Below are 24,034 nucleotides of genomic sequence, written 5' to 3'. Positions count from 1 at the left end.
GGTGTGAGGAATTCTTGCCATTTATTCAAACTGAACAAGAAAAGAAATCTCCTATTAAGGAAAAGGTTACTTCTAGAGCACTCAATCTGGATGGAAGTTCATCTTACCTGTTTAAGGAGAAAAATTTGCTTTAATCTGTTCTAATCTATTCTAAAAATTTGCTTTAATCTGCGGACCAATGGGTCAGCTCTTGGAAGTGCCTGACTTCCCTGCATCCTGTGCAGGGAAGTTTTTAAGGATCACTAAGTTCTCCTCATGCCTCTTACATAGAACTCAATGTTTGGAAATCAAGAAAATGAACTGTTCAGTTGATCATCAATTAATGATAGATTAATACCTTGTTTTGCAGACAAATTTATAAAGTAAAGAAAAAATAAGACTGTTGGAATGCACACTTGCATGCATGTTCGCTGCCGCAAAGAAAAGTTGAGCACAGAGATAAAGGATCTTTCAGCAAGGCAATCTTTACTTCCTGCAGAAAGGGTACCCTCATTAGCCATCTTGCCATAAGAGTACAATGTACAAAGGAAAAGCAGACATATTTATCCCTTATGCATTTGGGGTTCTCCTTACTGCTGTGTCTGATCTCTGTTGGCTGTAGCCAGACCTCACAATCTAAACTAAAACCTGATTGGCTAACAACTTAAAACTTTCTAAACAGGTAAGAGCAATGGAGAACAAAATGGAAAGAGGAAGTCTGAATAAGGAAAGGACAGGAAGTTGCTTGGGAAAGAACTTAGAAAAGTAATAACATAAATATCTTAGTTAAAGTACAAGGACATAGACTGTACTATGTGCCTGTGAGCATGTCTAGCACAAACATCTTGGTTAAAGCACAAGGACATAGAATCTACTTATTCCTTTATATCTAAAAGCTACACAGGATAGGGCTTAACAGAGAGTCACTAGTAAAAAGCAAGAAGGCTTTGAAGAAACTCTTTGAACTGACTTCTAACACTTATGATTTATTCTTTAACAAGAAAGGAAACTTTGAAGAGGAACTTTTATACTTCCTACAATTCCTCCTCTTTTACTTTATAGTTCCTCTTCAAACTTGTTTAACATATCTTGTCTTAAGTGTTCTGTTTGACTTTTTAAGAGAAGTAACTTTTCTGAATAAGGTGGGAGAGGTTCCCGGGAGATCTAGTAAACACAGAGTAAGACCTGTGTTTACTAGTCTTTGTACTAGCCTTCAGATGCATGGTATAATACAACACCTAACGAGAATGAGTATACTTATTACAGTTGCTAAAGAAGTAAGAATTAAGGCTATGGTCTCTTTCCATTGACTGAACCACCTCTCAAGCCATTTTGAAATCGGGTTGTTAATGTCGGAATTTTTTGCTAACTCATTTCCAGTGACTCACACCTGTAATCCCAGCACTTTGGGAGGCCAAGGAGGACAGATCGAGACCAGCCTGACCAACATGGTGAATCCCCATCTCGACTAAAAATACAAAAATTAGCTGGGTGTGGTGGTGCACACCTGTAATCCCAGCTACTCAGGAGGTTGAGACAGGAGAATCTCTTGAATCTGGGAGGCGGAGGTTGCAGTGAGCCAAGATCACACCATTGCACTTCAGCCTGGGTGACAGAGGGAGATTCTGTCTCAAAAAATAATAATAATAAAAAAGAAAGAAAAGGAGTTTTCTCATATAGGGAGGAATGAATGAGGCTGGAAAGAACCAGGTCTGGAGAAGTGGATGAAGGGTGGCTGAAGGGATAGGAGATTGAGGATACTTTACCCTGAGCCTTGCCTGCTTCAAGAGGGGCCAAAAATCAGGGCACTGGGGGAGGGGAGAAGCTGAACCAAGCCTGGGCAAACAAGTACCTTGTGTGGATTAATGCATGGGGACAAGAGGTTCAGGTAATCATTGATAAGGCAGAGACTGCAATGTAGTGGGTGCTATAGTTCCAACATGGTGTTGGTCTCATTAATTCTCAGATTGAAATTTAATCTCCAGTGTTGGCGGTGGAGCCTTGTGGGAGGTGTGTGGGTCCTGGGGGCAGATCCTTCATGAATAGACTCCTGCCCTCCCTTGTGGGGAGTGGAGTTCTCACTCTATTAGTTCCTGCCAAAGCTGGTTGTTAAAAACAGCCCAGCACCCCTCCCCTCTCTCTCCCTGTGACCTCTGCACACAGGGGTCCCCTTCATCTCATGCGTGGAGGCTTCCTGAGGTTCTCATCGGAAGCAGATGCTGGAGCCTTGCCTCTTGTACAGCCTGCAGAACCACAAGCCAAAAAAAGCTCTGACAAATTACCCAGCCTCTGGTATTCCTTTACAGCAACGCAAAACAGACCAAGACAATGGGCGCTGTAGGGAAGGCAGAATTCCACCTTCATCATTTAGGGCCCAGGCTGCGCCCAAGAATTAGACTGGCATTAGACAGATGAGCAGGAGAAAAACATACATTTATTTAATATACATTTATTTAATACAAATTTAATGTGGCACGGGAGCTCTTGTAAGGAAATGAAGACGCAAATAGGCAGTTAGAGTCACTTATATGCAGAGATGGACAAACACTAGTTAGTTCTGAGATTTGATATGGCCATGGGGCTTGCAAGTTTGTATAGATTTTCCTTGGCTTCTGTCTTAGTCTGGGGCTAGATGATTTATTTAAAAAGCAAAAAAGGTTTATTTGGCTTATGGTTCTCCAGGCTGTGCAAGAAGCATGGTGGTGGGCATGGTGGCTCACGTCTGTAATCACAGCTCTATGGGAGGCCAAGGTGGGTGTGTCACCTGAGCTCAGGGGTTTGAAACCAGCCTGGTCAACATGGGGAAACCCTGTCTCTACTAAAAATACAAAAAAGTAGCCCAGTGTGGTGGCGCATGCCTGTAATACCAGCTACTCGGGAGGCTGAGGCAGGAGAACTGCTTGAATCCGGGAGGCGGAGGTTGCAGTGAGCAGAGATCGTGCCATTCACTCTTGGGCACCAAGAGTGAGACTCCGTCTCTAAGAAAAAAAAAAATACAAAATAAAGTGGAACGCCACGTGCTGGCTTCTGGAAGTCTCTTCCTACCAGGTCATGGGGAAGGGAGAAGAGGAGCACTGAGAAGACACGCGGACGCTTGTGCTGAAGAGAGAGGATCCCCATGGCCCGGCCTTCCCACATCAGCCCCTAGAAAGACGGGCCCCAGCTCTGGTGGCGGCGACCAACAGGCGCAAATATAAGGGCGAGGCAGCCGGTGGGCGCACCCGGTGGGCCAATCGGAGAGCAGTGGGCCATCATGCCACCCGAGGCCGGCCAATGGGAATGTGGCAAGCTCTATAAATGCAGGTGACTCGCCGAGGGCTGGGCAGTCTGGGGGGAGGAGGCCGTGGATGCCGCCGTTCTGGGTACGTGGCCTGAACCAAGCAGACTGCGCGGAAGACGGCGGTTGGCAAGGCCCCATGCAAGCAGCTGGCCGCCAAGGTGGCTCGTAAGGACGTCCCCACCACGGGTGGCGTGAAGAAACCTCACCGCTACCGACCCGGGATGGTGGTGCTGCGCGAGATCCGCCGCTACCAGAAGTGCACGGAGCTGCTGCTCCGCAGGCTGCCCTGCCAGCGGCTGGTGCGCGAGATCGCCCAGGACTTAGACTGACCTGTGCTTCCAGAGCTCGGCTGCGACGGCGCTGCAGGAGGCATGCAAGGCCTACCTGGTGGGGCTGTTCGAGGACACCAACCTGTGTGCCATCCACGCCAAGCGGGTCACCATCATGCCCAAGGACAGGCAGTTGGTGCGCCGTATCCGCGGGGAGCGGGCCTAGGAGGGCCATCACCACCTGAGAGGCTGCGCGACCCTCAAAGGCTGTTTTAAGAGCCGCCCATCTGGTCGGAAAAGTGGCTGTAGCAAGAGGCGTTCTTGGACTTTGCAGGATTCCTTCTGCTGGCCGGTGCCGGCTCGCCTACCTGAGTAGGGTGGAGGCTGGCGAGTCCTGTGTAGTTCACCCTGTCCCGTTAGGTCAGCACACCGCGTTACCGCCCGTCCCGTCTCCAGTTACAAGTCCAGCTAGTGGTGGTGCTCTTAACTTGGGTCTATCCTTTTAGATAAGAATCAGGGTTTGCTTTGGGGATTCGGGAAGAGGGTTTGGGGGCTGGGAGGATGGAATGGGGGAAGAGGGTTTGGGGGTAACCATCTCCTGCCAGATAACCCTATTTCCAGTTAGGTAGCAAGCTTAGCTAGTTGTGTGTGTTAACCTATCTACAGTTAGGTTGGAAGGCTGGCTGGTCTTGTGTGTTCTCAGCTCAGCCGCTTTCAAATTGGGTTACAAGTCCAGTGTGTGTGTGTCTGTGTTTACATACAGCCTGTTTCAAGTGAGGTTACCAGTGGCAGCCCATCTGTTAGGAGGACAGCAAGTATGTGTTGGCCTATCTTCAGCTACTTTGCCAAGCGGTGGCTCATGCCTGTAATCCCAGCTCCCAGCACTCTGGGAGGCCAAGGCAGGTGGATCACCTGAGGTCAGGAGTTCAGACCAGCTAACATGGTGAAATCCCATCTCTACTAAAAATACAGAAATTAGCCGGATGTGGTGATGGACCTGTGATCCCAGCTCAGGGAGGCTGAGGCAGAATTGCTTGAACCCAGGAGGCAGAGGTTACAGTGAGCCAAGATCCTGTCACTGCACTCCGGCCTGGGTGATAGAGTGAGACTCCCATCTTAAAAAGTCCAGTTACTTGAATGTGTGAACTCAGCCTACCTCTTGTTAATTTAGAAGGTCAGCTAGTTGCAAATCTTGTTAACTTGGCCTGTCTCCTGTTAGGCTAGAATGCTGGCTAGGAGTGTGCGTGTGTGCGCATGCGCCTGTGTGTAGCTGTGGTGTTGGCCCATCTCCAGTTAGGATAGAGGTGCACATCATTGTAGGTGTTAACATACCCAGTTTCCCATTTAGTTAGAAGGCTGGCTAGTCATTTATGTTAATTCAGTCCATCTTCCGTTCGGCTAGTTGTGTGTGAGAGGCCCAGCTAGGTGGGTGCATTGTAACTCAACCTAAGTGAAATCAGTACTGGGAAACCCCAAGTGTAAAGTTCAAGGAGGGCACTGTGCCCTAGAAGTCGGTTTACTGAGCAGTAGCGGACATGGGCGGCCCATTGAAGCAGGCTTCCCAGCGCTGCAGAGTAGACTAGTGGTGCTCTGGGGACGAGAGAACAACCTGCTGAGAAACCCTACAGCTTGGGCGGCAGGCCACAGACCCAGCAGTAGACTTATGTCGGGAAAACCTGGGGATGGCTGTGAGGATACGGATGTAAGGACTGTTTCCCTCTGGTACAGGTTGGAATCATTTACTTGCTAAAGGCTTTATTAAACTGAAAGCCAAGCACTACCCGATGCTCGGATTATGGAGGGAATGAAATCCATTTCCTGTGGCCACTGCCCACTCTGCTTTCAAGGTGCTTGTGCTTGAGTGAAGGGAGCCTGTGTTGTGTGTAAAAGCAATGATAGTAAAAGGTACTCTCATACATAGCAAGGGGTGTGCATAAAATGCCATCAACAGACAACAGTGAATTTTATAAGTCTCTGAACCTAATTTATAGCCGATTAACTCGATTCAAAAGCTTCATCAATTCATTAGTACACAACTAAACACCATACCTTTTAAATCTCAGCATGTATTTAAGCTTATGAGTGACAGATCCTTGGAGGGCTATCCAAAAAGCCTAGAATATTCAGGGACAACTGTGTTTTGGTTTTGAAAGTCAGCTCCGACTTTCAATACTAGACTCCCTTGAGGTAAATTTAAGTCTTCTTTTTTTTTTTTTTTCTTTTCCAGAGATGGGGTCTTGACATGCTGCCCAGGCTGGGGTGCAGTGGCTATTCACGGACCTGAGCATAGCGCCAGCCTCAAAATCCTGGGCCCAAGCCATCTTCCTGCCTCAGCCTCCCTGTGCAGGTAAAATTCAAGTCTTCTGTGCTTTACAAGGTGGAGAGCTAATTCTGTAACCTTGCTGATGATGTTGCTGGGTAGCCTGGAGGGAGCAGGAATTTGGGCAGTTAGATACATTTGGGGGAAATGGATGCAGATAATGCATTCTTGACAGGACCGTGATGAAGCTTTGCCTTCTGTAGGAGACCAAGCCACTTGAGCAGCTCCCTGTCATTCAACCTTTGTATAAAGGACAGAGTTTAAGTTGGGCAGGGGCCCATGCCTGTGATCCTAGCTACTGGGGAGGCGAGAAGATGGCTTGAACCCAGGAGTTTCTGAGGCCAATCTGAGCAACAGACCCTGTCAGGAAAAGAAACAAAAGCCCAGAGGTTGGCCTCATATGTTCCCTGTTTTAAGTGTTTAATGGAGTGGATCGTATACCAATTCATGTCCTATAAAGACAGAATAAGGCTACACAGATCTCAGAGCTGACAGCTGAGGACCTAGGAAGAAAGTAACCCGAGTCTCTCTGGGTCGAGTAAGTGGGTACTCAAGGAAGACTTTCCAGCCAGGCGTGGTGGCTCATGCCTGTAATCCCAGCTTTTTGGGAAGCTGAAATGGGACGATTTCTTGAGGTGAGGAGTTCAAGACCAGCCTGGACAACATGGCAAGACCCTGTCTCTACAAAAAATATACAAATTAGCTGGGCATGGTGGCATGTGCCTGTGGTCCTAGCTACTCAGAAGGCTGAGGTGGGAGGATTGCTTGAGCCCAAGAGTTCCAGGTTACAGTAGCAGTAAGCTGTGATCACGCCACTGCTGCACTCCAGTCTGGGCGACAGAGCCAGACTCTTACAATTAAGACCAGAGCCTTTGCTTCTGTGTCCTGCGGCTCCTAACCATGTGGGATAGTGACTGAAATGTGGACATCTGTTCACCTTGTACTCAACTCTTTGGGCTCACGTACACTATGGAGGCAGCCTGAGTGTGCAGTGTTTATAAAACTGGAATGAATGGTTCTAAATATCAAAAGGTTAAAATCCCAGAAATCAACAATAGAAAGAAGAGCTAGACATTAAGAGATAGAATATACCTCTCCAAAATATGTGGATTTGATAGAAGAATTATTTTGAGCTGAAGGCACTTGAAGAGCAGCAGGTGCAAGAAGGGCCCGACCTTTGACCCCTTTTCCTGAAAGCAGGAGGTGAACCCTCCCTGGGAAAGGTGCTTCCCTCTACCAGGGGGGTGAAACAGCATGACTAGGCATGGGGATTGAAGCACAGCAGAAATGTGTACAAACAGGCTTTGCTAAAATAGCTCTCATTGCTGGGTATGGTGGCTCACGCCAGTAATCCCAGCACTTTGGGAGGCCGAGGCAGGGGGATCACCTGAGGTCAGGAGCTCCAGACCAGCCTGGGCAACGTGGTGAAACCCCATCTCTACTAAAAAAAAAAAAAAAAAAAAAAAATTAGCTGAGTGTGGTGGTGCGCACCTGTAGTTCCAGCTACTTGGGAGGCGGAGGCAGGAAAATCACTTGAACCCAAGGAGGTGTAGGTTACAGTGAGCCGAGATCACGCCACTGCACTCCAGCCTGGGTGACAGAGTGAGACTGTCCCAAACAAACAAACAGTAAATAGCTCTTATCTTCCTCCAGCCTCCCCAGGTATTCCAGTTTCTTTCTCACAATTACTACCCTTTGTTCCATCCAGTGGATAAGCACTTAGGCCTAACCACTCTTGAGGTCTTCATTTGCCCATGTACACGTAAAAATGAAATGTGCGTGCTGTCTCCCATTAATATGTCTTCTTTCGTCTCAGTCTGTGCAGGCTGCTGTGACAAAGTGCCATGGGCTTGGTGGTTTATAAGCAACAGGAATTTATGTTCACGGATCTGATGGCTGGCAAGTCCACAGCCATGTTGTGAACAGATTCAGCTTCTGGTGAGATCCTGCTTTCTGGGTCACAGATGGGGCCTTCTCACTGTGTTCTTACGTGGTACAAGGGGTAAGGGAGCTCTTTGGAGTCCCTTTTCTAAGGGACTAATCCTATTCAGGAAGGCTCCACCCTTATGACATCTCCTAACACCATCACCTTAGAGGTAAGGATTTCAAAATTTGAATTTTGGAGATAAGCATTCAGTTCATGACAATCTGGATTTGTTTTTCTGTGGCCCAGTAGACTCTCCTGTTGAGGAGTCGGAATTGAAGACATAAAGAGGCCATGACTCCCTTACCTTATTTTGAGGACTCCCTCTTCTTTTCCATTTAATTCAGCACATTTTAAATTGCATGACCATTTAAATTTTGCTCTCTAATGTTTTCTACAATGCTAATAACTTAGTAGGGGTTGCATTCAGTAAGGGCAAAGGATATTTACCTTGAACAGTATTATAAGTAAGACTTGTGTTTCAAAACTGACATTGCCTATCCTTTGCTTAAATATTTTATTTTTTAAAAAAAGACAATCCATGGCCGGGCGCAGTGGCTCACGCCTGTAATCCCAGCACTTTGGGAGGCCAAGGCAGGAGGATCACCTGAGGTCAGGAGTTCGAGACCAGCCTGGCCTACATGGCGAAACCCTGTGTCTAATAAAAATACAAAATTAGCCAGGCATGATGGCACATACCTGTAATCCCAGCTACTTGGGAGGCCGAGGCAGGAGAATCACTTGAACCTGGGAGGCAGAGGTTGTTGTGAGCCGAGATTGCACCATTGCACTCTAGCCTGGGCAACAAGAGCAACTCTTGACTCAAAAAAGACAATCCAAAGCAGTGGTATACAATATAAGAATTCTAAAGGGTATATAGTGAAAATTGAGTCTCTCAATTAGGGGGTTCCTCAGCCCTTAATTTCCCTTATCAGATGAAATTTCTTGAATATTTTCAAGAGATGCATATACAATTATTATGTTTACCTAAATAGTGGCAGACTACATAAGTTCTACATCCTGCCTTTTATTAAACTTAGCAATTTATCAAGATACATAACTGCTATCTGATTTTTTCTTACTGACTTGAGGATATGAAGGGTGTTCCGATTGTTTTATCATGATGATAGATTTCTCAGCCCAATCACCAGGTGAGCCTACAGGAACCTTAATAATGAGCATCCTGGCTGAAGTAGCATTTTAACAAGTATTTGTTGAATTCCCCACATCATGCTGGTATGTGGGGGAGCCTGTGAATGAAATGGACCAAAGACAGATGAACAGGAGAAAGGCATCCATATTGTATTGATCTTAGTATTTAATTTTAATTTTTTTTTTTTTTTTTGGGATGGAGTTTTGCTCTTGTTACCCAGGCTGGAGTGCAATGGCACGATCTCGGCTCACTGCAACCTGTGCCTCCTGGGTTCAGGCAATTCTCCTGCCTCAGCCTCCTGAGTAGCTGGGACTACAGACACGCGCCACCATGCCCAGCTAATTTTTTGTATTTTTAGTAGAGACGGGGTTTCACCGTGTTGACCAGGATGGTCTCGATCTCTTGACCTCGTGATCCACCCGCCTCGGCCTCCCAAAGTGCTGGGATTACAGGCTTGAGCCACCGCGCCCGGCCCGATCTTAGTATTTTTAATGTGCATGGAGTGTACAAGAAAGAGGTGAAAACCCAAAGAATCAGGCTCAGATGCTTGTAAACCATTTGTAACAAAGGGTGATAAATTGTGGGCAGGTGCCTGGAGTATGTGTGGTGCTGTTCGAGAGAGAGAGAGATACATATATGTATATTTCATTTCCCCCTAATTCTGTGATTCTATTTCCCAATTGAAAGAAACCCACTGCTCACAATCCCCTCACTGATGCAAACGACAGGCAGAGGATGTCGTGGGTTTGGAGGGTGTGAAAGGAAAATAAATCTTGGGCCCCCAAATTACTAAGCTAAAAGGAAAAGTGAAGCTGGGAACTGCTTAGGACGAACCTGCCCCCTATTCTATTCAGTCATCCCTCTGCTCACTGAGATACATGTGCATCTGATGGCCTCTTTTGGAGAGACTAATCAGGAACTCAGAAGAATGCAACCATTTGTCTAGTATCTACCTGTGACCTGGAAGGCCCCCCTCACCTCCAGTCGTCCCGCCTTTCTGGATGGAACCAATGTTGATATTACATATGATTGATGTCTCACGTCTCCCTAAAATGTGTCAAACCAAGCTGTGGATAACCCCCATATAGGCACCGAGGAATGAGAGCTAAGCAGAACTCTGGCACAGTCAGGGCTTGAGGATTTGCTCAGACCACCTTGGGCACATGGCTGTGTCATGGGCGTGCGTCCTTAACTTTAGCAAAATAAACTTCCTAAATTGAGATCAGTCTGAGATATTCGGGGTTCACAAAGGTAATTCACTTATTCAGCCAGTGTGCATGGCCAGCTGGTACCTGTCAGCACACCATTGTGTGTGTGAGTGACAAGAGACCACGGAAGAAACGCTCCACTGAGTGAGCCCAGGGAAAGCCAGCCGTCTACACCCTACAGGGTCCTGTGAGCACGTCTCTACTGTTGCAGAAACAAGAAACTGGAAATAAAAGACACAAGACGCCGAGAGAGAGAAAAGAGTTTGGGCCCAGGGGTCCACTGTCAACTAAAGCACAGAGTCTGGCAGTGGCCCCGAGTGCCTGGACGCTCTGACTTTATTGAATACAAAGCAGGGGGCTGGGTAGGTAGAGTGAGGTAATGGTGGTCAGTGATAGGGCCAGGTAAATCGTGTGTCTTGGAGATCAGGGCCCAGGTCTTTCAAGTAGCAGAGGCCAGGAGAACCTAATGCATCGGCACTTTTTCATACTTGTCAAGAACAAGGACATTGAGATTTGTGTTACTGATTACATCTTTTAAGAAAAGGAGATACAAGGGGCAGAAGCGGAACATGAAAGCAGCCATGGAGCATGACGGCTGAGGCACAGCACCCCATAGAGACAGTGAGGCCCCTGGTGTCTGCGGGCCCCTGACAGCCGCAGGCCCACGGCAAGAGCTTGGAGAAGTGGAGTTTTCTCCCCACGCCTCTGAGGAAGGGGATGTCTTGAACGTTTTGGACGGCTCCTTCGGTAGCTGGCTAAACAGTGGGCACTTTCCCAGCACTGGCGCTGCCACACAGCTGAGACACCCTCCAGTAGCCCTTATGTGGGCATGACAGAGGGCTTAGAGCATCCTGCCTTAGGGTCACTTTGTTCACAACGTCACCTCAGTTCCATGTTTAACCTGATAGTCATTAATAAGATTAAAAGATTATACTGAGTATATATTTCTGTGATTACATATGAACAACTGTGATTATTTATATATAGCAATAACTATGTAACTGTATCTCTAAATCTTTTCTAGTTCCGTATTCACACGGGAACAGGTTGAGGCTTCAGACCCTTGCCTCGGCACTTGCAGGGTCTCCCACGGGGTCTCCCACCCACGCTGTCAGAGGCTTTTAAACCAGAGTGACTCCATCTTGTATAGAGGCTGGCTAAAATAAGGCTGAGACCTACCAGGCTGCATTCTCAGGAGGTGAGGCATTCCAAGTCACAGGCTGTGATGGGAGGTCGGCACCAGGTACAGGTCATAAAGACCTTGCTGATGAACCAGCATGGGGTGAAGAGGCCGGCAGAATCCCACTAAAATTAAGATGGTGACCAGGCAGTTGTCAACACAACTGCTTATTTTATGCTAATTATAATACATTAGCATGCTAAGAGATACTCCTACCAGCGCCACGGCAGTTAGATGCCGAGGCAACATCACAGTTACCCTATGTGGTCTAAGAAGGGGAGGAACCCCTGGTTCTGGGAACTGCCCATTCCTTTCCTGGGAAATGCATGAATATTCCACCCATTATTTAGCATATAATCAAGAAATAGCCCTAAAAATGGGCAACCTGCAGCCTTGGGACAGTCTGCCTATGAAGTAGCCATTTTTTTTTCTTTTCTTTTTTGAGACGGAGTTTCACTCTTGCTGGTGGGATCTCGGCTCACCGCAACCTCCGCCTCCCGGGTTCCAGCAATTCTCCTGCCTCAGTCTCCTGAGTAGCTGGGACTACAGGCATGCACCACCACGCCCAGCTAATTTTTGTATTTTTAGTAAGGACGGGGTTTTCACCGTGTTGACCAGGATGATCTCGATCTCCTGACCTCTTGATCCGCCCACCTAGGCCTCCCAAAATGCTGGGATTACAGGCGTGAGCCTCTGCACCTGGCCTATTCCTTTACTTTCTTAAGAAACTTGCTTCCAGTTTATGGATTTGCCCTGTATTCCTTCTTGCCCAAGATCCAAAACCCTCTCTTGGGGTCTGGATCAGGACCTGTTGCTGGTAACAAAACCACTGGGGGTGGCGGCAAGACCCAGCCTGCCCCACCCCCCCCCCCCGGGACCCCCCCCCCCCCCCGGTCCCCCCCCACCCCCCCCCCCCCGACTGAGATGCCCCTCCCTGGACCCTCACCCTGATGCTGACTGTCCACTAGAGACCTTGGGGCTGGCTGCTCCCCGGGACCCCCCTTCAAGCTCCATCAACCACACTGGCCCCTGCTGCCTCACTCCCACCCCCGCCCCCACTCCAGCCCCACCAACCGCCTCTCCATTCCCTACCCCAACCCTCCGGCCTAAGGCTCACCTGCCCTCCTGCAGCCCCAACCCCGGGTTGAGAAGCCTCTTCAAGTCCCAATCCCCATCCGGGCGCGCCTGCCCGTCCGCCCCTTGCCCCGCCAGCTGTCCCCACTCCACTCCCCGCCTCCCCACCCGCTACACTCCTTTCACCTTCCCGAAGAGTCCCACCCCAGGCCAGTGACACTCCAGTCCTCTCTGGCTGCGGACATCATCCTCCCCGCCGCCCAGCGACCTCCCCGCTGCGCCCGCCCCGGGCCGGTCCAGATCGTCCCACCCGCTGCCGCCTTCCTTCCTTCCCCCCGCCAGCCACCCCCAACCTCTCCTAAGAGACGCCCCCCGCCCCCGCCCTGGACCCCGCTGACGCCACAAAGCCCCTCGGCCGCCTGCCCCCGCGCCCGGGCCGGGGCCCCCTGGACTTGGTGGGCAGACGCAGCCTTTCCCCGCCGCAAGCGCTCTGCCGGCTGCGCCTAGCGCGGTGCGGACCCCTCCGCGTGAGTGCCGGTCCGTGGGCCTGGGCCAAGGCCTGAGCCCGACCTGGTCCTCCCGTCCTCCAACGCCCACCTGCCCGCCTCCGCCGAGTCCCTGGAGACGGTTCCAGGTGGGAACCCAGGGCCCAGTGCCAGCGCGCGGGACCGGGGAACTCTCCCGGGGCCCTAGCGGACCAGAGCGGGAAGGTCGCCGCAGCCCAGTCCCCGCTTCGGTCCGGGTCGGCCGGGCTGCCTCCCTTAGGGCTGCTGGGGCGAGGGGGGCTGGCGCCGGCGGGTGCAGAAAGCTCCGAGAAAATGGACGTGGGACGCGGCCGGGGACTTCGGAGACCTGTGGACGCCCTCGCTTTAGGGAATGGCAGAACGGAAGGCGGGATCGTGCTTGCAGTGTAGACGCGATTTTCAAATCCCTCTGCGCCTCCGTCCCCATAGCAACCCCGCGGCGTAGGCGGAAGGCCGCGGATCTCCACTGCTCTGGGCCGCAAGAGCTCAGACTGCAAAGGCGTCTGTGTAAGTTTTGCTATGACGCTCGCGTGCCCGCGTGTGCGCGCGCATGTGTACCTGTGTGTACACGCATGCATATGTACAGGTCTGTGCATCTGGGCCTGTGCGTGCTGTGTTTGTGCGTGTGCATTTATGTGTGGTGTGTATGCGTGGGTGGGCGTGTGTTTGTGTGTGCCTGGGCACGTTTGCATACACGCGTGGGTATGTATGAGTATGGGTGTGTATGTTCGTCTGTGCGTGTATGCACCTGTGTTTGTGTCTTTGTGCGTGTGGGCACGTATACACGCGTGTGGTTTTCCGAGCGGCACCTCACTACCGAATGGAAGAGAGCTTTTTTCCTCTGATAGCCTATCTCCTTTTTCCTTTGGTTTTCCGAATTTTGTTAAAGAAAAAGCTTTTCTGACACTTGTTGAAAGGCTCAAAGATCACTGGGGAGGATAGGAGACTGGGAGTGGGGGCCTGGGTGGGGTCGGTGGGTGGAAAGCGATTAAGGGAAGGCTCCAAGCTAGGGGCTTCTCCAGAAAGGCAGGTTGGAGGCTTAGCAGGCAAAGGTGGGGGAGGAGGAGCTGCTGAGGTGTGCAGCTGGGGTGGCCAGCAGCAGGCATAAGAGGACGGCAGGGTCCAGGCCCAGTGGACAGGAGGGACGGAGGGGCCTGGCCAGCAATGGTCAGGGAGGGTCTGTGTCTGTTATTGACGAGGCTAAAAATGAGGGCTCTGGACCCTCCAACTGGACCGCAGTCCTAGCCCTCCTCTGTAAAGGGAGGCTGCACAGGAAGGTTGCACACTGCCGGCGCCCGGAGCATCGGGCCGCTCCCTGACACCTCTCTCCAGAGTCCCTCAACTCGGAAACCCGCCTCGTGTCTCCCAGGAGCCATGGAGGCTGTGGAACTCGCCAGAAAGCTGCGGGAGGAAGCCACGTGCTCCATCTGCCTGGACTACTTCACTGACCCTGTGATGACTGCCTGCGGCCACAACTTCTGCCGAGCCTGCATCCAGCTGAGCTGGGAGAAGGCGCAGGGCAAGAAGGGGAGGCGGAAGCGGAAGGGCGCCTTCCCCTGCCCCGAGTGCAGAGAGATGTCCCCGCAGAGGAACCTGCGGCCCAATCGGCTGCTGACCAAGGTGGCCGAGATGGCGCGGCAGCATCCTGGCCTGCAGAAGCGGGACCTGTGCCAAGAGCACCAGGAGCCCCTCAAGCTTTTCTGCCAGGAGGACCAGAGCCCCATCTGCGTGGTGTGCAGGGAGTCCCGGGAGCACCGGCTGCACCGCGTGCTGCCTGCCGAGGAGGCGGTGCAGGGGTACAAGGTGGGCGACATCGGGGTGGGGTCAGGGGCTGGGAAGGAGGCGTCCAGGGGACAAGGTAGCCCAGGTCATGGGGGAGGGAGCAGGTGTCCAGGGACAAAGTAGCTCAAGTCAGGGGCCGGGGAGGAGGTGTCTGGGGGACAAGGTGGCCCAGGTCTGGGGTTGAGGAGGGGTGTCCACGGGGAGAAGGTGGACCTACGCTGTATGATGCAGGCATCGGAAAATCGGACCTCTGTGGGTAACACCCCCAGGGGCACCGACGAAGGAGAACTGTCCAGACCCAGGCACAATTAGTGCCTGAAGAATAGCTTAGTTTATAGTGTCATTGCTCAGCTGTTTCCTTTCTATAATCCTGCATATATAATCATATATGACTTTATAGAATTAGTGCTTGAAGTGTAAGTTACTGCTTACATATATCTAGCATGTTTAGTTCTATATAATCTTTCTATATAATTATACAGCTATTGTAGTCGGAGCTGTACTGACACATTTAGTGCTGATTTATATAATCCTATATAACCTAATAGTAGTTTGTAGTAGGAGGAATGCCTAGACCAGTCACAGAACAGAAGCAGTACATGGGAAAACAGCCAGACCAGGATGAGAACCAAAGATCCAGGCGGTGGCGTCCCTGTCTGAAAGGGCATACGCTGTATGGCAGGCTTGGAGCAAGAGTCTCTCCTCCTGATAAAGGAGTTGTAGCACCTTGCATCCAGTTCCTGTGGAAAGTCGGCCTCAGGCCTGAGATCCTGGAAGTAACCAAGGGAGAAGAACCCCTCTGGTGTGAAGAGCACAAGTCTGTCAGCTCCCACTGCATTAAGCTTACAGTATCTTTCTATTACAAACCCTTTGAAGTCTCCAGCCCACAGATAAGAAGTGTTGCCAACAATAATGGGGTGGTCCCCTCGCTTGTGACTCATGTGATTATATATGCCCTATCACTAAGCCTATAGATGATGACCTCACTCACGACCCTGCCCCCTGCCTGTACTTAATAAATACAGATGCTCTGGGGCATTGGGGGGCCGCCGCTGATCTCCACTCACAGGTGGTGTGGTCCCCCGAGTCCAGATGCTCTTCACCAGTTCTTCAGTGTCCTGTCTCTTTACCTCTTGGATCCTGCATCTCAACACAGCATAAGGGACACCCCACGACCCTGAGAGGCCCCCACAGCCCTACAGACCTCTACTCTCTTAGAGTATTCTGGGTGGCCCTGAGAACTAAACTGATTTGAGGCAGATGAGCAGAACCAACAGACTGAAATTCATTCACCATAGGCTTCTCATGACCGGGGAGTTCCTCCTGAGGATCTGGAGGCCCATGGAGGCCTGTTAGAGCCAAACACGTAGCTGAGGATGAGGGTTAGCTTAGCAGGGTCCCTCTGCACAGATTCCTCTGGTTTCCGCTTCCTGGCCCTGGTGAGAACGTGGCTTTCCTCTTGGCCTAGGGCAGGCCTCTCTGGCACGGTTGGCTGTGCCTCTGGCTCTTAGGAAGGCTGAGGGTCAGAGCGATTCTTGCACCTGCCCTTTATTAAGTGCCTTTAGCTCAAAATAATCCAAGGCAGCACATTCTGGGTGATGTATTTTGATGCCCTGCCCCTCCTGAGGAGGGTCTTTAGCGGGGGTGCAGTTTCAATCAGCACAGTTGGACTCTGGGCGGGAGGTGGTGGGATTGCTGACCCCAAATCCTGCGGTTTGTGTCCTGCAGTTGAAGCTGGAGGAGAACATGGAGTACCTGCGGGAGGAGATCACCAGGACGGGGAAGCTGCAGGCCAGGGAGGAGCAGAGTTTAGCCAAGTGGCAGGTGGGTGCCTGGGGCCGTCCGGTCCCTTTTCTGCTGCTGCTCCATCTTCCTGCATTTACACGTCTGTGTCTGTCCATGGGGATATGCTGCCTCAGCGGCAGGGGAAGAAAAAAGTTTTCTCTACCCTTCTAGGTTCCATGGCTGGGCCCTGAATGAAACTGACTTAAGACAGATGAACAGCAGAGAAAAAGATTAAAAGGCAATTTTAGCCGGGTGCAGTGGCCCACACTTGTAATCCCAGCACTTTGGGAGGCCAAGGCAGGCGGATCACGAGGTCAGGAGATCAAGACCATCCTGGCTAACACGGTGAACCCCCGTCTCTACTAAAAATGCAAAAAATTAGCCGGGCATGGTGGCTCGAGCCTGTAGTCCCAGCTACTCAGGAGGCTGAGGCAGGAGAATCACTTGAACCCGGGAGGCAGAGGTTGCAGTGAGCTGAGATTGCATCACTGCACTCCAGCCTGGGTGACAGAGTGAGACTCCGTCCCAAAAAGAAAAAAAAAAAAGGCAATTTTAAATTACAGATGCACTCATAGGCTAGAGAGAAGGGACCTCAAAAATGAGACTCAAAGAGGCAGGCAGTGGGTGAAGGCTCAGTACCACAAAGGTGGCGGCCAGAGGCGGGGGGTGTAGGTTGGCCCCACAAAGGAATAGGGCTTGGGGCCTCTGGGCTGGGGAGGCAGGTGACGTTGGTTAAGTATGCAGGCAAGTGCGTCAGGTGAAAAGAGTTGTTTTTGGAATGTTCTTCCTGGCATAGATTCCTTCACCACTGGAAATTTCCTTCATGAAAGAGCACTTTATTTTTATTCTTCTAATTTTTTTTTTTAAATTTGAGATGGAGTTTCACTTTTGTTGCCCAGGCTGGAGTGCAATAGTGTGATCTCAGCTCACTGCAACCTCAGCCTCCTGGATTCAAGCAATTCTCTGCCTTAGCCTCCCAAGCAGCTGGGACTACAGGCGCCCACCACCATACCCAGCTAACTTTTGTATTTTTAGTAGAGATGGGGTTTCACTATTGTTGGTCAGGCTGGTCTTGAACTCCTGACCTCAGGGGATCTCCCTGCCTTGGCCTCCCAAAGTGCTGGGATGACTGGTGTGAGCCCCTGCCCCCGGCCAGGCACTTTATTTTTTTAAGGCAGCTAATGGGAGAGGCAAACAGGTTTTCCTGCTTCTGCGGGTTCTCAATGGCCTTTAGTTCACCCTAATTTTGTTATTTTTTGTTTCTTTCTTGAGTCTTGAGTCTTCTTGCTCTGTGGCCCAGGCTGGAGTGCAGTGATGTGATCATAGCTCACTGCAGCCTCAAACTCCTGGACTCAAGCAATCCTCCTGCCTCAACCTCCTGAGTAGCTGGGACTACAGGCATTTGCTACCACGACCGGCTAATTTTTTTTTTTTTGTAGAAACACAGGGTCTTGCTATGTTGCTCAGGCTGCCCTCGAGCTCATGAGCTCAAACCGTCTTCCCACATCAGCCTCCCAAAGCACTGGGATTACAGAGCGAGACCCTGTCTCAAAACAAAACAAAAAAACAATAACCATCCATAAATGTTGTTTAACATGCCCAAGAGGCTTATTTCGGGGTGGACATTCTGAACCTCCTCAGAGCAAGGGTGCATGTGTGTTTGGATGTGTGGAAGTTGCAGTTTGGGGCTCAGAGGGTTACACTCAGTGACAGGGTACTGGGGGTGGGGGTCTCTGTCACAGTTCCTGGTCCCCAACTAAAGCTCCAGTCGCTGGTGATCTGTGGGTCGCCGGGGCCCTGGGGACAGGTGCCAGCATTCCTGGGGCCAAGCCATCTGCTGGTGACCCGCTGGGCTTCTCCACTCCTGCAGGGCAAGGTGAAGGAGCGGAGAGAACGCATTCTGCTGGAGTTTGAGAAGATGAACCTCTACCTGGCAGAGGAAGAGCAGAGGCTCCTCCGGGCTCTAGAGAGGGAGGAGGAGGAGACCACCAGCAGGCTCCAGGACACCGTAGCCTGCCTGGACCGGCAGGGCCATTCCCTGGAGCTGCTGCTCCTGCAGCTGGAGGAGCGGAGTGCACAGGGGCCCCTCCAGATGCTGCAGGTGAGCTGGTGGGCTTCGCAACTGGGGTGGGACGTGAGCTTGGACAGGCATGGGCAGGAGGCACTGGACTTGGGGAAGAGGCAGCAGACAGGGAAAGGCTGTTAGCTCCTAGTCCCGGAGGCTGGGTGGCTGATGCCAAGGTGGGCAGGGCTGGTCCCTCCTGAACCTCTCTCCTGGGCCTGAAGACGCCGTGTCCTCACAGCGTCACCCTGTCCATGACGATGCCAGTTAGACTGGATTAACTTCAACCTTAACCTGCTCCTTAAAGAAACTATCACCAAACACAGTCACATTCTGAGGTCCTGCGGGTTCGGGCTTCAGCCTGTGAATTTGTGGGGACACAAGTCAGCCCCTAACAGGTTCCAACCTGAGACAGTGTCCCCATTTCCTTCCAAGTCCAGAGAGGTGGCCTGGAACACCTTGCAGCCAGGTGCAGCTTTGGGACAGGGACTCCGTGTCTCGGTGTGTGGGAGGCACACTGTCCCAGGAGTGAGTCTCGTGGCAGCACCTGATTGCAATGGCAGCGGGGAGGTGACCAGGCCAGCCTGCCATGGCCTTGGAGAGGAGACTTGATTATGGCTGACAAAACCCATCTCTATCAAAATTTACAAATACAAGCAGGGCATGCGTGTGCCTGTACTCCCAGGACTCAGGAGGCTGAGGCAGGAAGATCTCAAGCCTGTGGGCTCACGGCCACAGTGAGCTATTTGGCCACTGCACTCCAGCGGGGGCGATGGTGAGATCACATCTCACAAAAAGGAAAGCAAAGCTGCCTGTTCACAACCCACTGCGTTCGTTTGCAGCCCCACTGAGGGGAGGAGCCCCAGCAGCTGGGAGAAGGGTGCTCATGGGAGCGGGGGGCTGCCCACACCACCTGCATGGGAGTCCCTGCCAAGAGCTAGGGTCCCTCCCTAGACTCTAGAAAAGTGGCCTTTGGAGAACAGAAGTCCCTTGTAGCTTCCAGGCCAGAGAAGTGAACAGTGATCTCTTCAGGGAATTCTGAATCCCTAAAGAGGCTACAGAAAATCCCCAGGTGGCTCAGTCTGTTACCCGCCCCCCTCCCTTCCCAAACTGCACCCCCACCCCATTCCTGCTGGGTGGGCTGCACCCACCTGAAATGGGACTGAAGGGTCAGTGTTGAGTGGCCACTTGCCCAGAAGGGCTCCCTCTGCCTCTGCTGAGCCGAAGGACCTCAGGTGTCTGACCGTGGGCTGACAGTGTAGCTCAGCTTCGCTGAGGCACTGGGGGCTCTGGTGGGAGTGGGAGCCGAGGCAGTGGGGACAGCTCAGGAGTGCTGTGAGGTCATCTGTAGGAAGGAATGCCCAGGGGACAGGATGGGTCTTGCCCTAAGACATGGACAAGAAGGGGGCGGGGACACCGAGGTGAGCCGGGAGCTTGGCCCACTCCCCGCCTCCATCCTTGTCTTTTGCAGGACATGAAGGAACCCCTGAGCAGGTATGTGGTCCCCGCAGGTGGGGGCGGCGGCAGTGGTGGGGAGGTGGGGGGACAATGAGACGGTGGGGCAGGGGGACAGTAAGACTGTGCCCACTGGAGGAAGAACAGTGTGAGTGTGCAGTGCCCAGAGGTCGCCCTCCCCACCGGACCCAGGACTTTATGCAGGGTTCCCGGACAGATCGAAGTGCTCAGAGGCTTCCTAGGTAAGTGGGCACCCAGGGCCAGGACCCCTGACCCAGGATCTCTTGGCAACACCCCACTGTACCCCCTAGCCTTGGAAGCCACCAATGGGGGGTCTGCGAGTGCACTGCCTGTTGACGGTCATGGGTTAGTCACTGTGTCCTCAAAGAGCAGCAATACTGGGGATTTTAATTCTGGGATGAAGCTTGAGTGACGCCCCCATCTGGGCCCTGGTTCCTCATCGCCCCCAATATCCACACACATTTTGGGTGTGGGAGCATCAGGTAACCCCAGATTCATGGCAGGAAAGACCTCTAGGGAGTTAGGGGACCATTTGGCCACATGCACCGCTAGGGCCCGGGCGCTCCCACCTTTGACCCTGATCTCTCTGCGGCTATGCCCATCTACAGAGGAGGTGGTGCCGGACCCCACCTCTGCATACCCCTACCTCCTCCTGTACGAGGGCCGCCAGAGGTGCTACCTGGGCTCTCCGCCAGAGGAAAGCGGCTTCTGCAGCAAAGACAGATTCGTGGCTTACCCCTGTGTTGTGGGCCAGGCCACCTTCTCCTCCGGGAGGCACTACTGGGAGGTGGGCATGAACATCACTGGGGACGCGCTGTGGGCCCTGGGTGTGTGCAGAGACAACGTGAGCCGGAAAGACAGGGTCACCAAGTGCCCCGAAAATGGCTTCTGGGTGGTGCAGCTGTCCAAGGGGACCAAGTACTTGCCTGCCATGTCCACCCCCACCCCCACCCCTGTCATGCTGACGGAGCCTCCCAGCCACATGGGCATCTTCCTGGACTTCGAGGCTGGGGAGGTGTCGTTCTACAGTGTGAGCGATGGGTCCCACCTGCACACCTACTCCCAGGCCGCCTTCCCGGGCCCCCTGCAGCCTTTCTTCTGCCTGGGGGCGCCGAAGTCTGGTCAGATGGTCATCTCCACAGTGACCATGTGGGTGAAGGAATAGATACCAGGCCGGGGGACTCTGGCACTGCCCCCGGCTCTGCAGAAGGTGGGGGCCTTCTGCTCACTGCAGGCCACCTGCCAGGGTTCTCTGGCATCACGCTGGCAGCCATTAGCCACGCAGGGGGGTTCTCAAAGTCTATAACCATGATTAAAACCGTCAAACATTAAGAGGCTGTATTGCCAGATGCTTCCTAGAGGAAACTCGAAAGCCCCCTCATTCTGAGTGGACTGACTTCTAAATCCATACCTGCACAGCAGGAACACGTGGTTTTCTTTAGCCGTGCCCCCACCCTCACTTTGGAATGACACGAATCCGTGGCTCCCGCCCCCACCCCCCCCAGCGGTTTAGGTTACTCGGTCAAAGAAGCAGAAATACCCTACGCATCCTATTGTGTGGGGGGTGGTGGTGGTTAGTTGCTCTGCCAGGGGTAGTCCCAGGCTGCCCGCGGAAATGTCCCATGCATCCTATTGGGTCCCTCGAAGGGGGAAAATGCGAAAGGCCGAACCCCTAAAAAGCCTCGGAGCTGCCCACCCCCATCCCGTTCGACCCCCAAAGTTGCACGAGCAGATGCAAAATCCCAAAGAGGTTAGGTTTTATCTAGGGGCCTCCTTTCCACAGCGCCCTTCCCTTTTCCAAGGACCCCCACCCACCCCTGCAGCCTCAAGCACTTTAACAGCCCGAGTCAGTCACCAGCGCGGCAGAATTCCGGAGTCTGCGCCACGGACTGCCGGGAACAACGCGCCCCTTCGGAGTGGTGGTCGCAGAGAGAATGTGCGCCTCTTGCAGACCTGGGCCTGGAGGGTCAGTCCGGTCCCATCCCCCAACTCCGGTGATTCTGACCTTGACCTGCGGAGGCTGTGGGCCGGGCCTTCCCGAGGATGCCCGCCCTGGGACGCACGCGGGGTAGGCCGAGAGGCTCCACTGCCCCAGGCTGCGGGTTCCCTGAGTCCCTGCAGTTGCTACCGTGTGCCCGGCGCTCTGCCCATCCCTCCGAGCCTCGCCCCTGCCCCACCTCTCCCCGGTAACCCATTCCGTGCGCCCCCGCCCTCCCCTGCGCCCCACCCTCTTCCCCCATGCCTACCCTGCGTCCCGTCCCCAGCCCTCATCCCTCCCCTGCGTCCCCCCGCTTCCCATCCTTCCTCCTCGCCCGCCCCCTCCCTCCCCTGCGCCCCGCCCTGTTCCCCTCCCTCCCCTGCGTCCCCCCCTCTGCCCCCATCCTCCCCTGCGCCCGCACCCTACGCCCCCCCCCCTGCGCCCCGCCCTCTTCCCCCTCCCTCCCCTGCGCCCCGCCCCCTGCCCCCATCCCTCCCCTGCGCCCCGCCCCCTGCCCTCATCCGTCCCTGCCCCCATCCCTCCCGTGTGCTTCATTCCTCCCGAGGGCCAGGGTAAAGACTACGCCACACCAACTGGAGCGGCGGGGACGCCGGGTCAGTGAGTGAATGCTCTCCAATTCCGTCCCGCCCGCGGGTCGCGTGACGGGCAGCGGCCAATCGCAGGCAAAAGCGCGTTCTTCCAAAAAAAAAAAAAAAAAAAAAAAAAAAAAAAAAACCACCCAGTCGCTTCCTGCTTCCGCCTCGGCTCCCGCTCCTCTTCCTGCCGGCGTCCGGGGGCCCTACGTCCCGCGTCCCCCGAGCGCCCGGAGCCTCCGCGCCCAGCGCTTCCCAAGCCCAGTATCCTGCGCCCCGGAGTCCCCGCGCTTCGGAGCCCGAGCGCCCGCGAGTCTGAGCCCCGCCCCGGAGTGCCCGCGCCGGCGCCACCGCGGCCGGATCCCCCGCGTCCCTGCGACCTCCCGCGTCTCCCCGCCGCCGCCCCGCGGACAGTACCGCGTTCCTCCGCTCGGCCCGCGCCATGGCCGCCCCGGACCTGTCCACTAACCTCCAGGAGGAGGCCACCTGCGCCATCTGCCTCGACTACTTCACTGACCCGGTGATGACCGACTGCGGTCACAACTTCTGCCGCGAGTGCATCCGGCGCTGCTGGGGCCAGCCCGAGGGCCCGTACGCGTGCCCCGAGTGCCGCGAGCTGTCCCCGCAGAGGAACCTGCGGCCCAACCGCCCGCTCGCCAAGATGGCCGAGATGGCGCGGCGCCTGCACCCGCCGTCGCCCGTCCCGCAGGGCGTGTGTCCCGCGCACCGCGAGCCCCTGGCCGCCTTCTGCGGGGACGAGCTGCGCCTGCTGTGCGCGGCCTGCGAGCGCTCGGGGGAGCACTGGGCGCACCGCGTGCGGCCGCTGCAGGACGCGGCCGACGACCTCAAGGTGCGCCCGGGCGGGGGCAGCGAGCAGGGGCGTCGGGGACCAGGGAGCTGGGGAGGCCTGGGCGGGTGGAGGGATTGGGGAGCTGCTCCAGGCCTGATGTGTCTCTGTCTAGGGCGGGGAGCTCAAGATGCAGCCTTCCCTGGGCCTGTGAGGGCGGTGTCACGCAGGGTGGCTGTGGGGGCTCATGACAGCCTGTTTCAAGCAGGTCCCTTGGGGCCATGGCTGTCAGTGGGACCCTGCTCTCTGGGGGTGAGGGGCGTACCTCCCGTAGATAGAGGCTAAGAGGGTAAGGTGGAAGGTGGTGGCGTGGAGGCAAGGCAAATGTGAGCGTGCGCTATGTGGGTGTACACTATGTGAGCGTGCAGTATGTGAGCGTGCAGTATGTGAGCGTACAGTATGTGAGCGTACACTGTGAGTGTGCACTATGTGAGCATGCACTATGTGAGCGTGCACTGTGAGCGTGCACTATGTGAGCGTGTACTATGTGGGCCTGCACTCTGAGTGTACACTATGTGAGCGTACACTGAGCGTGCAGTATGTGGGCGTGCAGTATGTGAGCGTACACTGAGCGTGCAGTATGTGGGCGTGCACTATGTG

General features: G+C 53.7%; 3 protein-coding genes across 5 annotated transcripts in view; all 3 read left to right on the top strand.

Moving 5' to 3' along the window:
* The first annotated feature begins 3,276 nt into the window (after positions 1 to 3,276).
* On the top strand, positions 3,277 to 3,964 carry LOC116525899 (histone H3.1). The gene is given in 2 exon segments (XM_032242029.1): positions 3,277 to 3,581; positions 3,583 to 3,964. Coding segments are annotated over 2 exon segments (477 nt in total). The 3' UTR covers positions 3,755 to 3,964.
* Positions 3,965 to 7,536: 3,572 nt separating this feature from the next.
* On the top strand, positions 7,537 to 21,348 carry TRIM17 (tripartite motif containing 17). 3 transcript variants are annotated; one of them, XM_032242178.1, is made up of 7 exons: positions 7,537 to 7,786; positions 14,281 to 14,714; positions 16,422 to 16,517; positions 18,349 to 18,579; positions 20,012 to 20,034; positions 20,134 to 20,237; positions 20,625 to 21,348. In XM_032242178.1, exons 2-7 carry the CDS (start codon positions 14,286 to 14,288, stop codon positions 21,179 to 21,181), a joined length of 1,440 nt encoding a protein of 479 aa, XP_032098069.1. In that variant the 5' UTR covers positions 7,537 to 7,786; positions 14,281 to 14,285; the 3' UTR covers positions 21,182 to 21,348. The 3 variants fall into 3 exon arrangements, with proteins under 3 accessions (XP_032098069.1, XP_032098068.1, XP_032098067.1); XM_032242177.1 differs by lacking the exon at positions 7,537 to 7,786 and adding an exon at positions 12,817 to 13,021; XM_032242176.1 differs by lacking the exon at positions 7,537 to 7,786 and adding an exon at positions 12,817 to 13,021 and having other exon boundaries at positions 14,084 to 14,714.
* Positions 21,349 to 22,521: 1,173 nt separating this feature from the next.
* The window catches only part of TRIM11 (tripartite motif containing 11), a 14,529-nt gene continuing 13,016 nt past the window's right edge, over positions 22,522 to 24,034 (top strand). The window contains exon 1 of the mRNA XM_032242175.1: positions 22,522 to 23,437. Coding sequence (XP_032098066.1) covers positions 23,030 to 23,437 — 408 coding nt within the window. The 5' untranslated portion in view covers positions 22,522 to 23,029. The remainder of the gene's footprint in view (positions 23,438 to 24,034) is intronic.

The sequence above is a fragment of the Sapajus apella genome, unplaced genomic scaffold, assembly GCF_009761245.1.
Source record: "Sapajus apella isolate SASKATOON/1434 unplaced genomic scaffold, GSC_monkey_1.0 scaffold49, whole genome shotgun sequence".
NCBI classification, from domain to species: domain Eukaryota; kingdom Metazoa; phylum Chordata; class Mammalia; order Primates; family Cebidae; genus Sapajus; species Sapajus apella.
Note: the sequence above shows the minus strand (reverse complement) of the source record. Positions and strands in the feature narration are given on the sequence as shown.